The 15136-nt window shown below is 37.2% G+C and overlaps 1 protein-coding gene across 1 annotated transcript; it reads left to right on the forward strand.

Annotated features, from left to right (window-relative positions):
- Window positions 1-814: 814 nt before the first annotated feature.
- Window positions 815-9812, forward strand: ponzr1 (plac8 onzin related protein 1). Its single transcript, XM_079604951.1, has 4 exons — window positions 815-971; window positions 1677-1775; window positions 2207-2352; window positions 9347-9812. The coding sequence occupies exons 2-4, from the start codon at window positions 1679-1681 to the stop codon at window positions 9479-9481; spliced, it is 378 nt and encodes a 125-aa protein (XP_079461077.1). The 5' UTR covers window positions 815-971; window positions 1677-1678; the 3' UTR covers window positions 9482-9812.
- Window positions 9813-15136: the final 5324 nt, after the last annotated feature.

The raw sequence follows: 15136 nt of genomic DNA on the forward strand, positions 1-15136 counted from the left end.
AAACATATTTCATGTAGCCTGACAGAATAAAATGTTTTGCAAGCAACAAACCAAAAATGTATATATCTTTTCTTATTATTTGCTTAATTAAATACATGTATTCTTTTTAAATAGGTCTATAAAATGTATTGTATATTATATTTTATATAGATACTATATTGGTAGATATATGGATATAGATTCTATATATTTTAGATGCAGTCTTATTGAGTGTGTTTCAGTACATAATAAATGTAATTTTGTGGCAAAAACATGGAAATAATTTGTCATTTTTATATGGTTTACTTTATTTATTTGCTTGGTCAGTGTTGTGGGGTTTGGTTGTTTCTGGGTTGTTTTACAAAAGCACAATGGGGGCACTTTAAAGAGACAGTTCACCCAAAAAATGCAAATTCTGTCATCATTTAGCTACTCTCCCTCAAGTTGTTCCAAACCTGAATGAGTTTCTTTCTTCTGTTGAACACAAAATAAGATGGTTTGAAGAATGTGTTGACGGTATGGAAACTATGGATGTCAACTGTCAGGTTTCCAACATTCTTCAAAATATCTTTTGTGTTCAACAGAAGAAAGAAACTCATACAGGTTTAGGACATCTTGAGTGTGAGTAAATGATGACAGAACTTTACTTTTTGGGTGAACTATCGCTTTAAGAACATGTTGTAGGCAACATGGTGAAATCACCAATAAAATATATAATTTTAAACAAACTGTACTTATTAAATGGATTTTTTTATAAGCAATAGCTGTGTTACAGTGCTGATATATAAAATGCCTCGAGCGAAATTCCACAGAAATACTACTAACAGAGTTATTTACTACGATTCGATACGCCTTCTCTGTGGTAAGCAGAAAACAAACAGGCAAATGATGCATCGCTCACAGTGTTGCTCTCATTTCTGGTTAAGAGCCTTCTTATAGGTTTCATTTTCCTCTAGACCCCCAGCGCTACACTTCTCCAGACTGAAAGCAAGGTAGGTGGCACATTTCTTTTACTAATATATCGAATGTTTAATGCTATTGTAGATTTTTCTTCAACAATTAAACGTGTTTATCGAATAACTGCGCAATGAGAGTTTGTTTCTTCAAATGACCGCGTGCCAAATGCGCATTAAAATATTTAACTTCATGCTCACATGTTGTTTAATCAGAAAACCTTCACAATCTAAAAATTGATCTCGTTATAGCTTCTAAAAAGAGAATATATCCTAGTCTAGATATATTTCCATAAAGGTCTGCATTTTATCGGTCAGATTCTCAAAATAGCTTTTTTTTCCATTCATGGAAAAAGGAACGGTTAAGTTCACTTTCACCTGCATATCTGTAAAACTTTTAAGGGAGTTTATAACTGACTCATTTGAACAGGAAACAGGGACTTTGAAAGAAATAAGTGTAGTAATGGGAGCCCCCCCAAAGGATTTTAGCAAAAATGTGTCTCTGCAACTCTAAACCTGAATAGTGAATTCATGGTGATTGGGACACTTTTTTGGGGGGAAATGTGTGCCAATCGACCTGAATTCACCCTATAGTTTAATATTCTGTGGAATAAAGTGAGACGCATTTCTAGGTGAGAGGAAGCGTGACACATTTCTAGGGACACATTATACTCTTTACAATCGTTTACCACGTTATCGTTATCCTTATCTATCTCTCTATCTCCCTTCATTCTTTCTTTGCAGTCATGGCGCATTCAACTACCACGGTTGTGACAAGCCAGCATATGTCCTCTGGGACCTGGACTACAGGCATCTGTGACTGCTGTTCTGATATGAGCACTTGTAAGTCACCTACTGAACCGTGAACTCTCAGTTCCCCCCTTCCACAGTTTGTTTGAGTGAATGTGCGATCCAATCTGATCCTGTTTTGATGTTGCATAATAAGTTCCAGAGTAGCACTGAAAATGTCCGGAAAATCAGGCACCGCCTTGCTCTCACAAAGCACTAATTTAAAAAATGTGGGCCTACTTTATGAGACTATGTAGTTGACTTTAGTGCAAAGTTTTCTTCTCAATCACTGCTTTTTATGTGGGTTTTTTTTTTTACATTCATGCTTTCCGTTCCTGTTTATAGTGAAAAAAATGAAGCGCGAAATTTTGAGCACTTTGCAACCTCAACTTTGGATTGTAACTAGTGCTTTAGTGCATGTCTAGATCTAAAATCAACGCGTGTGTGTGTGTGTGTGTGTGTGTGTGTGTGTGTGTGTGTTTCAGGTTGCTGTGGCCTATGGTGTTTCCCATGTATGCAGTGTCAGACGGCCTCCCAGTTTGGTTGGTGTTTCTGCATGCCATTGCTGGATTGCTGCATGGTTGTGTCTTGCTGTCTCCGCCAGAAGATGAGAGAGCAGTACAGTATCCATGTGAGTTTACACAAACACACACACAGACGCACACATGTGCAGCAGATGATTTATTGCGGAAAGACTAATAGGATGTTGCTAAAGCTCGCACAGAGGAGATGAGAAGATTTGTTAACCGCTTACAGCTTCCTGTTAGTTTGTCTGGTGAATACGCACGCACTTGCCCTGGCACAAAAATACTACAAACAAAATCAGTAAAAGCTTTGTGCAAGTAAAAGTAGCAGTGTATTCTGACGAAGTTAAATATGTCTGAAATCAACATAAATACACCATAATTGTTACGTGGGGTGAACTCAAAAACAAAGAAGAGCTGGATCAAAATGCAGTGAGTTTAATGATAAAATAAACATAACAAATCCAATACAGAGGGTATTCCAGAAAGCAAGGTTATGTTGGCGTCAAACATACCCTGAACTCTTGGTTGATTAACTGAAACCTTGCTTACTCGAGCTATGCCGGTTCCAAAAGCACGTCCGGGAGTAAGTTCAGTCATCTCAGAGCATGTTAACGGTTAACACACCAGACATCCTCAACAGAGCAGCGAACCGACGAGTCTCCGTGGAAACAGACGCTAAGAAAAAGCGCGCCATACTACTTTTTCTTTTTTTTTGTGAAGTGCTGATTTACATACGTACTGCATATCACCACCTATTTGGTGTTTGCGCAATCATTTTTCAATCATTTAGTTTAATAATCTGTAATCACTGTGAATAAGAATGATATCGTTGTATGATGCTAATTATATAATAAAAATAAAGACTGATTAGACTAAATAACAGTTTAGTGTGCTTACACTGATTACATGGCTGTAAAAGTTTATTTTTTTATGTTTGTTTTTAGTCATTTTTTTTGTTATAGAAATGCTTTATAGTAGAAAATGTACAGGTGCAAAAAAAAAAAAGATCAGGCATGAGGTGATTATATATATATATATATATATATATATATATATATATATATATTTGAATAAAATAAAAATGACCTTGTTTTGATAGTTCTTTATATATCAATATTATATCTAATATTTTGTGCAATCTGTCACGCTCACTAAAGCCTGAACACTAAACTAGAGCCTGAGAGTATTTGCTATGGCTGCTTACATACCATGAAAGTTACTTCCGTTTTTTGGGAATTGAAAGTCGAGGTTATCCGCTTACTTAACCCTTAAACATACCCGGGTATGTCACGGCCTGCTTTCTGGAATACCCCCTTTGGGACCAGAATGAGTGCACCAAAACATAACATCCACAAAGTACATGACTCGACAAGAAACACTGGGGTTTAAATATACACAAGGGGTAACAAGCCTAACAAGATAACAAGGGCGAGTGGTTAATCGACATGGAAACACAAGAGGGTAACTATGGGAACTAACAAGAGTTGGGGAAACAGGGCCACCATGGACACAAAAGGAGCAGGGAAAACAGAAAACTGTGAGATTGGGACAATTATATTGGTGTTTGCTCTTCAAACAGTATCGTCATGATGTTGTTTGTCACATTGCATTTATGGCTTAGATGTTAAGCTAGCAGTCTTAAAGGCACAGTAAATAAAAAAAAATCTGTCAATTTTTTGTCAACATCTGTCAATGTTGTTCCGTGTATGATGTTTATGACGTGTATAAGGTGCAGTGTTGGGTAAGGTACCCTAAAAAAGTAATTAATAACTAGCTTATTATTACATTTTCAATATTGTAATTAGAATACTGTAATAATTACTCTATAATCCCATATAAACCTCGACCAGTTAAACAATAAAAGGATAGACGTGATACTGCACGCTTAATTCTTTCAAATAGATAATATAAAATTGCATAAATTATTCTTGAACTGAACAAAGTATTTAAAGGGGGGAAGGTTACATTAAAAACATACATTTTAGCATTATTATTTTTATGTTAAATCCACTATTGTTTTATATAAAAAATGCAATTTAATGCAATTACATCAGAAGTAACTTTTTGTTAATAAAAAAGTAATGTTAAAATGTAAAAAAAAAATTGTTCAGTTCAAAAATAATTTATGCAATTTTATGTTATAGAGTAGAGTTGAATACTGTATTTTTTTTAAATTGTGAAACACAAAACAAGATAATTTAAAGAAATTTCTTGTCCATTTAATGTGGATGCAGAACAACTTTGGTCCAAAACTGAAAACAATATTCGTAATATAATAAACACTTACTATAACACATACTATAAACAAAAGTAAAAGTAATACAGATTCGGAATAGTAAGTTATTGAAGGTCTGTTTGTAATTTTCATTTCCTCATTTGGATGCTGCAGTTGACCACTTTCAGTTGCAATACAGAACTGAGGATGAAATGAAAATGAAGTTCCTTTTAAAAGTCAAATAGATGCGGCAGTCGTAAAATCCTACAATAAAACCAATAAAATCATACATTCTAAAAACTCCTTTATGGATGTACGTCATGACCACATAAAAGTCTGTAAATACAATAAACCCACTTAAGTACCGCATCTCTGTCAGAGGCACCACAAACCTTCATAAATGATTGACTTGTCCTATGATATTAAACCATATGAAACCATACTTCCATCAGGAAGCAGATCCATCTGAACTTTGACCTACTTCACATTAAATGGCTATTTTGAGTGTGTAGCTTCATGTGAATGCTATATTCGTGCATCTAAATAACTGGCCATTGGCCACATGCACCTCTTGATGGACATTACATTTATTTCCATCAAAAGGCGGTTGTTTACATGGTTTTTTAAGAAATGAAAAGCTACACACTCCATCAGTTAGCGTTAGAAGAACTGTTGCCAAACATATAACATGCTAGAAACATAATAATCACTGCAATAATGATCCAATTATAGACTCTTAAGCATTTGCCTGTTTAAATCCAAACAGCAACTTTTTTTTTGGCCGGGCGGTGTATAACATATGCCTAGAGCACACGAAAGGAACATACGTGAGATATTGCTTAATAACTTAACAGCTTTAAAGGTCCCATGACATGAAATTTTTACTTTCTGCGGTTTTTTAACATTAATATGAGTTCCCCTAGCCTGTATATGGTCCCCAAGTTTCTAGAAATTTCAATCGGTGTAAATCGAGCTTTTGCTATCTTTCTCTGCCTTTGAGAAAGTGGAAGCTCAATCGGGCTGATCTTGAATCTCCTCTTTATGACGTCATAAGGAGAAATGTTACCTCCCCTTTTTCTGCTTTGCCCGCCCAGAGAATATTTCCCATCCATGAGAAAAATGAGCTAGGAAGTAGGAACGCGTGCGCGCGATTTTAGTTTGTCCACGAGAGATATCATGGCTTTTGAGCGAGCGAAGCATAATAATTCGCCTTTGGCTAAGCCACGCCCTAGAATGTAGATTGACCAATCACAGCGCAGCCAAGAACGAGCTCCCACAGAGGGTCCGACACTTTTTCACGGCGCTCCATTGACTTCAACGCAGGCGGCTCATATTTTTGGTCTCGGCAGGCTATTACGTCGTCGTTTTATTAAAAATATGGTTAAACGTTGTGCCTGGGGCATTTGTAACACAGATACGCGTTTCCCAGAGAGGTTGGAGGGGGGTGTCCGTTTTTTTCCCTTCCCAAAACCGAAGTTAAATACTGACAAGTGTCGTCTTTGGATTAAACTGTGTGGACGTCCTCAGTCAGCGAAACCCCTCAAGGATCAACAACACACTTTTGTGCTCTAAGATACATTTAGCTTTTAACCTTACTGTGAAGTTATACTAGTTAGACAGTTTTATGCTGGTTTATGTTATGATTTCGGTTCTCTGCCCTAATTGTTGATACGCTAGCACACGCTGCTAATAAATACAACTTTATACTCGCGTAGTCCGTTTGCTTTGTAAATAATAACGATTATAGAAGTGAATAGAGACCCAGCTTTGCATGAACAGTGTTGCTCCTGATATTGTTAGTCCCAGCCTCCGTCTCCATTAGGATATGCGGTGGTCCATTGTTTGACTGTGACCGTTATGCTTTTGCCTCTATTGGATGCCTTGTTGCTTGCGTTTCACCGGTATGTCTTGAATATAGCCTTCGAACGCACACTGCAGCCCCTTTTGCCTACTTCTATCGGACACTTTATTTGCTGCTTTATAAAAGTTTGATAAAATTTCAGCAGGAAGAGCCGTCACAGCATTAAGCCATGTTGATACCAAACCAGAGCCCAGATGAAGTTGTCGGAGGTAGCGACAGTAACTAAGGGGGGCGGGGCTTAGCCAAAGGTGAATTGCTCAATAATTGGAAGTACAAATGAACACCGAAGCCTTTTTTTAGTTCCTTCATCCAAGCCCTAGAAGAAGAACCAGTGGATTCATTTCATTTTCTCTGGAAATGCGCCGACACAACTCCCCAAAGTTTTGCATGTCTGCGGCATACATTTCACCGACGACTGTTTCCTCAACTTGGGCCAATACAGAGCTGGCCTCGACGAACGTCTGAAAATAAATCGATCAAGCTAACGTTACCAAGCAACACTTTCTGATGTGTAATTGTTCAAATTCAGACAGGTAATCTTTCTCTCAAAATCGTTCAATACTGTTTATGCATCAGTAAGTCGAGCCAGTGACTAAAATATCAACTTCACATCGTTTCTTTTAGTAGGATGAAAATAATCGTATTTAAATTGTGAATAAATTATATACAGAAAGCGATCAAAGAACAATCTTTCCACACAGCGCGAGTTTATCTGGACACTTGCCAAACTCGTTATGAAATCAATGACGCACGTTACACTGCACAACGAAGCTCTTACTGTATTTACATCACCGTGTTTGCATTGGTGAAAGCAGAGAGAGTGCAGAAACTGCGTTGCCATGATAAGATCTTCATTCTCGCGATCAACAACAGACTGTCATCTGCTCAATGCTCAACACGGCAACATTTTATGTGATGGGAATAGATCTAAATACTTTAAAAACTTCTGACGATTCGTTAATCTCGATAGCTGTAATAGTAAACGTATAATAGCTGTAGTAAAAGTATTCGAGAGAGTTTCACATGTAATAATCACAGCAGTGGCCGGTTACACTGAGTCTCACACAGACACGCCCCTTCAAACAGAGCGTTCAAATCAGAGGCTAAAATCAGGCTAGGAAAAATGCCTTTTATTTCTAAATTATGACATTATACTATACTATACTATACTGATACTAACATTATAAGGACAACCCAGGAAACATGATAAAATAATAAAATAACCCCATGTCATGGGACCTTTAACTAAAAATATACACAAGCTTGACAGAATTCAGTCTGTTTTCCAACATAATGATGGAAATATGAATTTTTCATCAGGCACTAATTTGCAGACCCCTATGCAGTTGCAGGGTCCACTTGCGGACACACTCGTGTCCACTCATGATGGGGGAGGAGAGAGAGAGAGATTTGAAAAAAGATTGTAGAAAGAGAGATGGCTGAGAGACATTACAAAAGAGAAAAGCTCAGAGGAATATCACTGGGAAAAGAAGGGTTATGATCAGGCAAGAGCTTTAGGACCTGAAAACAGACGCTAAAGTTGCGTTGTTTCTGCTCCATACGTAAAGCCAATTTGCTTTATTTAGCTTTGCTTGAATCGCTTCAGCTATGAGAGAGAGACATCCACTCTTGCATTGAGTGTTTGTGCATTTTGGGTGCGGAGGGAGGGGTGTGTTTGTTTGGAATGATTTCAAATATCAACAGTGTTTCTCAGAACTCATTTACTGCTCCTTTCGGCAGCAATGGAGGCAAAACGGGTCAGAGAGGAGTTTCAAAATGGTTGATTAAGAAAACAAAAGGAAGGAAGGAAAGAAAGAAAAATACTGTGTGGGAGAGTTTTAGTTAGTAGTTAACCAGGACCCAACTTGATCCCAGGGATCAAGTGCTGGGTTTGTGAGATGTAACAGCTTTGAAGCATTGTATAAACCAATAAAGCTTATGGGGCTTTCCAAATACCCTCACGTGCAGTCTTTGAACTTGACCTTTTGTCTACTTGCATGACGTATTTGCGTTTTTTGTCAAGTGTAGGCGTAAAGACTATACGTGCGTGTAGATCTTTTAATTACCCGATGGGAAACATTTACAGTGTTGCAAAAATGCAATTGATTTTCAATACTTTGCATTTTAAAATTAAACTTCTAAATGTCTGGTCAGTTGTCCCTATGTAACAAAAGACACAATTAAATATTGCGGTGCTTCTAATTAAGTGATTAAAAAGCAGTTACAATTGCAAATGTTGCACAAAATACACAGCCTGCTCGTCTTTGTACCAATAAATATACACTTTAACTATTTGTTTTACCACCAAAAATGACATGTAATATCTAATTCATTTAACTTACAGTGGAATGTTTTGCTCTCTATATCTCTCGATTTCGGGGCACGCGATTTCCCGAAGCTAATGCATGATGGGATACGCTTAGCCTTGAATAACGTTTAGTGTGCGTTCAGGGCACTGCGCTTTGCCATTTATTAGACATGGGAATTTTACTTCCTGTTTGCACTCACTTCCTGTCGCGTGCACATGCTCTCAAGTAGCCAAGATGTGTGTGTGTGTGTGTGTGTGTGTGTGTGTGTGTGTGTATTTGGAAAGTCCCTTTATCCTGCCTTTGCTTGGACAAGTGACATTTCAATTTAAGATCGAACGGAGTAAAGCCTCTGTTTGGGCTTTTAAGGAAATGCAATTTTGCCAAAGAAGAATTTTTACTTAAAATAAATGTTCATTTAAAATCAGCCTACTTGGTAATATGAAACCATATCAAACTTAACACTGAGAATTAGAATAATTGTAATGTGACGATTGGGTGGGGATATCTAAACCAGTGAAAGTTAGAACGAAGATGTCCCTCCTTCTTATACCACCTGCCTTTCAATTGATGTTCACTGTCTGGGACTTAACTAAGTGCTATTGGCTAAAATGGGACACTCCCATATATGCTCCACCCTAACTTCCTGTTTCAATAGGAAATGCAACAGTTTGTCGAAGAGTATGAATTGATTTGACTCTTTGTTTCTTCCTCAGGGTTCGTGCTGCGATGACTTTTGCACACTCTGCTTCTGTTATCCTTGCGCCTGGTGTCAGATGTCTCGAGAGATCAAGACTCGTGCTCATTCTGGCACTGGCACTGTGATCACACAACAGATTATGCACAGTTAGAGATCAGTTTTGCTGTGAGTTCTGGTAGAGTCGAAAACCGGTTGCCCCCTACCACAGTGTTGAGATATAAAGGGCTTTTATTATTGTAAGCATAACTGCCTCTTTTATAAGTTCTTATATTCTGTGACTCTTCTTTTAAGGCTGTTCTGTAGATTATAAAACATAGACAAAGAATGTATGTACTGCAATTTTATCATCAAAAAATCTTTAAAAAAAAAAAAACATTCTTGTTGCATTAATAAATTGTTGTAAAAAGCAGTTTACTCTGTTACGGTCAGTTTATTTTGTATTAGTTCTTTTTTCAGGAATAAAATGGTGAGGTAAAAACCTGTTCTGGCATGTTTATATTTGTGTGCACTGGTGCATTTGCTTACTGGTATTTATCTCAGGTGTGGGAACACAAAAAGATGATGCTTACTGGGCGACATGGATTCCCTCCACTACACACAGAACAACCTTTGTTGTGATACCATCTATACGTTTGCGTGACAAAACATATTAAAAGGGATCATATTCCTTTGCAGAAGTGCTGTTTCCTCATACAGATGGTGTTCACAAAAATGCAAATAAAGGTCTGAGAATTTTGCATATGGTACTTCAGTTGGAAAAAAAACATTAAAAATCATTGCATATTTTCAGATCTCACAGCACGTAGTTACAAACCAACAATCCTTGCATGCACTGAGGTTTGCGCTGGCAATAATTCACTGACTGTACACATCACGTTTGACTCGCTCCAGTGGAAAGGTTTTTCCGTAAATGCAAAGTTCAAACATATGAAGTGAATTCTATTGTAGACTTTCCCAAACCCAAGAGGCCTACTGTACTTTTACCAGCATTGTGAAAATGTTTACTTTATTTTGGTGACATTTGATTTTGGTTTGTTTTTGCAAACGGTGTGATGACGTTCTCAGACTCCCATGGGTTTAGTAAGGGCTTTTGTCAAACTACAGTTGACTTTAGCTGCATTCAAAGCTTTGTTTTTAAAGTCTTTCCTTCAATGTCTTCTCTGCGGGAGATTGTTTAGACCGAAAAAGGACTTAAAAAGGGATAGTTCACCCAAAAACTAAATTCTGTCATCATTTACTCGCCCTCAAGTTGTTCCAAACCTGTGAGAGATTTTTTCTTCTGTTGAACACAAAAGAAGACATTTTGAAGATTGTTGGAAACCGGACAGTTGACGGTAGCCATTGACTTCCATAGTATTTTTTCCTTTTCCATAGAATTCAACGGCTACCATGATCATGAACTGTTTGATTACCGACATTCTTCAAAATAAATTATTTTGTGTTCAACAGAAGAAATAAACTCATTCAGGTTTGGAACAATTTGAGGGAGAGTAAATGATGACAGAATTAGCATTTTTGGGTGAACTATCCCAACAAAAACCCACAACCTCACAGAGCAAGCAAATCATTTAAATATAGTAAACCATAGGATAAAAATGACAAATTATTATTTCCATGTTTTTTCAGAAAAAAAAAAAAAGATGTACTAAAAGCACAAACTCTCTTTCCCACTCAAATGCACACTTGCACAAATGTGGATTTGATACGTGGAAAATGATTTGATCAGTAAAATAGTTAAGCAACTTAAAAGCTACATGACATTTCTCACTAGCGAGGTAATAACGGCGCTGTTTGAAGCAGAAAAACTTACAGTTTCGCTATTCGCTATTATTAACACATATTCAGGTAATTATATGGTTACCACCTCGGGTGTGCACTATTTTCTAACAATTCAACTGCCTGTCATCAATTTTTGCTTATGTAAAGCTTCCTAAAATTTTGTTTTAGAGTCCCCTAAAATAGGTTTCCATGCATCCAAGGTCAAAAAAACATATCAAGCGTAGCGTTAGTTCTGGCAGGTCACGTTAGTCAAGCTCGCATCAGCTGACTCTCAGCTTGTAGACTTTCCCAAACCACAGATGCCTACTGTACTTTTAGCATTGTGAAAATGTTTACTTTCTTGTGGTGACATTTGATTTTGGATTAATCTGTTGGATTTTTCTGTTGTTTTTGCAAACAGTGTAATGACATTCTCGAACTCCCATGGGTTTAGTAAGGTCTTTTGTCAAACTACAGTTGACTCTCCTCTTTTCGTATTCTACCTATAGGAATACGACATCTATCACTGTATTCATATATATAAGCTCCTTCAGTATTATCAACAGCAAACGCGTTTCTCATTACCCTCCTCCATCCCCAGCTCCACCTCTCGTCAGTCAGGATTTGGTATTCGGATTCCCCTTGAATCAAAATAAATTCTCAAATTATGGTGTACTTTAAAATCTTGAATTAATGGTTATAAGGTGCATAGAAATTATAAAGTGGGCTCAAAAGGAGTCCTTTCAGTGCCATGAGGTACAGTGGTCATGTAATGAATTGGAGTGTATTGGACTTAACATAACTTTATCTCCATCTATGTCCTTCTCACTTATTACACTATATCGCCCTCCATCTTCTAAGAACATGTTATATGAACATTTAGAAAATATGTTAAAGGAATGTCATTTTAATAAGGAAGTGATTATTATGGTAGACTTCAATTGGGAAGACAAATCGTCAAGGAAAACATTAAAACAGATCACTGACGATTGTGATCTTACACAGTTGATAAATGGGCCTACCAGGGTAACAAATTCTACAAGAACACAAATAGACCTAATATTTAGCAATAGGCCAAAGCGAATTGTTAAATCCTTTAATATGCTGACTAGACTATCAGACCATAATATGACCTTAATAGCCAGGAAGCTAACTAACAAGCGTTTCAATCCATTTGTCCAAGAATCTTGAAATATCCAAAAATATGCAGGGTCAGTTCATAACAGAGCATCAACTTGGATAACATACTTTTAGGAAGATCTTTGGGAGAAGACAGTCAAAGATTTACACAACAACTGCAGAGATCAATTGATGCATTTACATGCAGACAACGGCATAGGAAAAAAAAGAACACCATTCCTTGGATAACCACAAATATCTTACATTTTATGAAAAAACGGGATGGCTTTAAAATTTTATCTAAAGCAAGCAGTGATAGACATTTTCACTATGTTACGGAATAGAGTAGTCAAAGAGATAAGGATAACCAAAGCAAACTTCTTTTTGACCATAATAGAAAAAGCAGGAGGTAATACTAAAACTATTTGGAGCCAGTTAAGAAAATTAATGGGACATAATGTTAACAATGCCAAATCAATTGAACTTGTTGGTGGTGGAAAATTAAGAGACAAGCCAGCTGAAGTAGCTGATGTTCTCAATAATCATTCAAATATCATAAAGTGTTTTTCTTCTGAATATAAGAACACTCCCTGTCAAGTCGAATAGACCGAGCCAGCTTTCAACATAGAATATATCACTGAGGCAGATGTCGTGAGAGTGATTATATCCCTGAGGCCATCTCGAGCGAAAGATGTCATTGGAATGAACACTGTTATGTTGAAAGAGCTCTCTGAATCATTAAAGGGATAGTTCACTTTGAAATTAAATTTTGGTATGTTTTAGCTTACCTCAAGGGCATCCAAGATGTAGGTGTCTTTTTTTCCACAGTAGTTTAAATTTTGATATGTTTAGGTCAAACCGTTCTTGTCTGACAGTCATATCATGCAGGTCTATGGTCACTGTCTCAAAGAGCACCACAGAGTCCAAATTAAAACAATTCCCCATCGTCCAAATTAAACAATTCCCCATCGTAAGTAAACATTGATGGCCTAAGACACGAAACGAGCGGTTTGTGTGAGAAAACGAACAGTATATATATCGTTTTTACCTCTTGTAACACAGCCACGACCAAGTGATCTGAGGGCGCGAGCGCTTCCTTCTGTGTGACGTGTGCGCAGACTGGTGCATAGATATATTTACACTAGATGTCGCATTAAAGACATTCGTTCCAATGAACTGCCGTAGCCAAGGTGACATCTAGTGTATACATCTATGCACCAGTCTGCGCACACGTCACACACCAGGATGCGCTCGCGCCCTCAGATCACTTGGACGTGGCTGTGTTACAAGAGGTAAAAACGATATAAATACTGTTCGTTTTCTCACACAAACCGCTCGTTTCGTGTCTTAGGCCATAAATGTGTACTTACGATGGGGAATTGTTTAAATTGGACAATGGGGAATTGTTTTAATTTGGACTCTGTGCATGCTCTTTGAGACAGTGACCATAGACCTGCATGATATGACTGTCTGACAAGAACGGTTTGACCTAAAAATATCAAAATTGAAACTACTGCGGAAACAAAGACACCTACATCTTGGATGCCCTTGAGGTAAGCTAAAACATACCAAAATTTAATTTCAAAGTGAACTATCCCTTTAATATACCCAATTACGAAAATTGTTAACCTTTCAATTGCTCAGGGATTGTTCCCAAATGTGTGGAAGTTGGCTGCAGTCTTTCCTGTATTTAAAGGAGGTGATCGCTTGTCCATCTGCAACTACAGACCTATTAGTATCCTGCCGGTGGTTTCCAAGGTGGCCGAAAAACTTGTCTTAGAACAAATGACAAATATTTAAATACCAGTTCCTATTCTTTACAAATGACAAAAATTTAAATACCAGTTCCTATTCTTTACAATTCAATTTGGCTTCCGTATTAATCATTCAACAGAAACCGCCAATTGCTATTTCGTTGACAAAGTTAAGTCACTGTTGGATCGAGGAGGGGTTGTTGGTGCTGTTTTTCTAGATTTCAAAAAACATTTGACACCATTACTCATGGAGTTCTTCTATCTAAGTTACATACTTTTAACTTCGACACAGGCACTATTAAATGGGTAGAATCTTATTTAACACATCGGACTCAGTTTGTTAGAGTTAGGAATCATCAATCAGGTGATAGTTCCTTATCTGCAGGTGTCCCACAGGGCTCTATTTTGGGTCCACTTTTATTTTCTTTGTATGTACATTTTGTATGACTTGCCAAATGTTTGTCCTAATGCCAACACCCAAATGTATGCAGATGACACCGTAATCTTTGTACATGCTAACAGTGCAGCTCAAGCTGCTGATCTGCTATCAAACTAGATGCAAAAGATTACAGAATGGTTCAAGTACAATTGCCTTCAACTGAATGTATCCAAATCTGTATGTATGTTTTTTAGTAAATCTAAAAGCCGCTGTGCAGAACCGGATGTAGTCGTAGCAGGGGAGAGACTACAAGTCGTCTCAGATTTTAAATACCTTGGAGTATACATAGATAACAATCTTACTTTTAAATTACACATTAAGAAGGTTTGTAATCGCATTAAGTACAACCTGGAAAATTTTAGATGTCCGTAGCTGCATGTCAAAAAGAGCCACTTCGATGTTCAAGCACTCAATGATTTTATCTCATATCACCTATTGTTTGACAACCTGGTCACAAGCTAGCAACACTTCTCTCAAACCACTACTCTCCCTATATAAAAAAAAAAACCTTAAAGTACTTGATAGGAAATCCATATATTATCATCATTGTCATGTTTTTAAAAAGTATAATTATTAAATTTTGCAAATTTGATTATGTATGCAGATCTCTGTCTTGTGTACAAAAGTGTACATGGACTGGCTCCTCCGGTATTGCGCCAGTTTGTAAACACAGCACCAAATGCTTAGATCTACAAGGAGTGCAGCAAGAGGTGACTGCATTGTCCCGTTGAGGAAG

Source organism: Phoxinus phoxinus (assembly GCF_949152265.1).
Source record: "Phoxinus phoxinus genome assembly, chromosome: 2".
In the NCBI taxonomy this organism is placed as follows: Eukaryota; Metazoa; Chordata; class Actinopteri; order Cypriniformes; family Leuciscidae; genus Phoxinus; species Phoxinus phoxinus.

Coding starts and splice junctions, on each gene's coding strand:
- ponzr1 (XM_079604951.1), top strand. CDS start 1,679: ATGGCGCATTCAACTACCACGGTTGTGACAAGCCAGCATATGTCCTCT. Junction 1,776..2,206: donor CTGTTCTGATATGAGCACTT/GTAAGTCACCTA, acceptor TGTGTGTTTCAG/GTTGCTGTGGCCTATGGTGT. Junction 2,353..9,346: donor GAGAGCAGTACAGTATCCAT/GTGAGTTTACAC, acceptor TTTCTTCCTCAG/GGTTCGTGCTGCGATGACTT.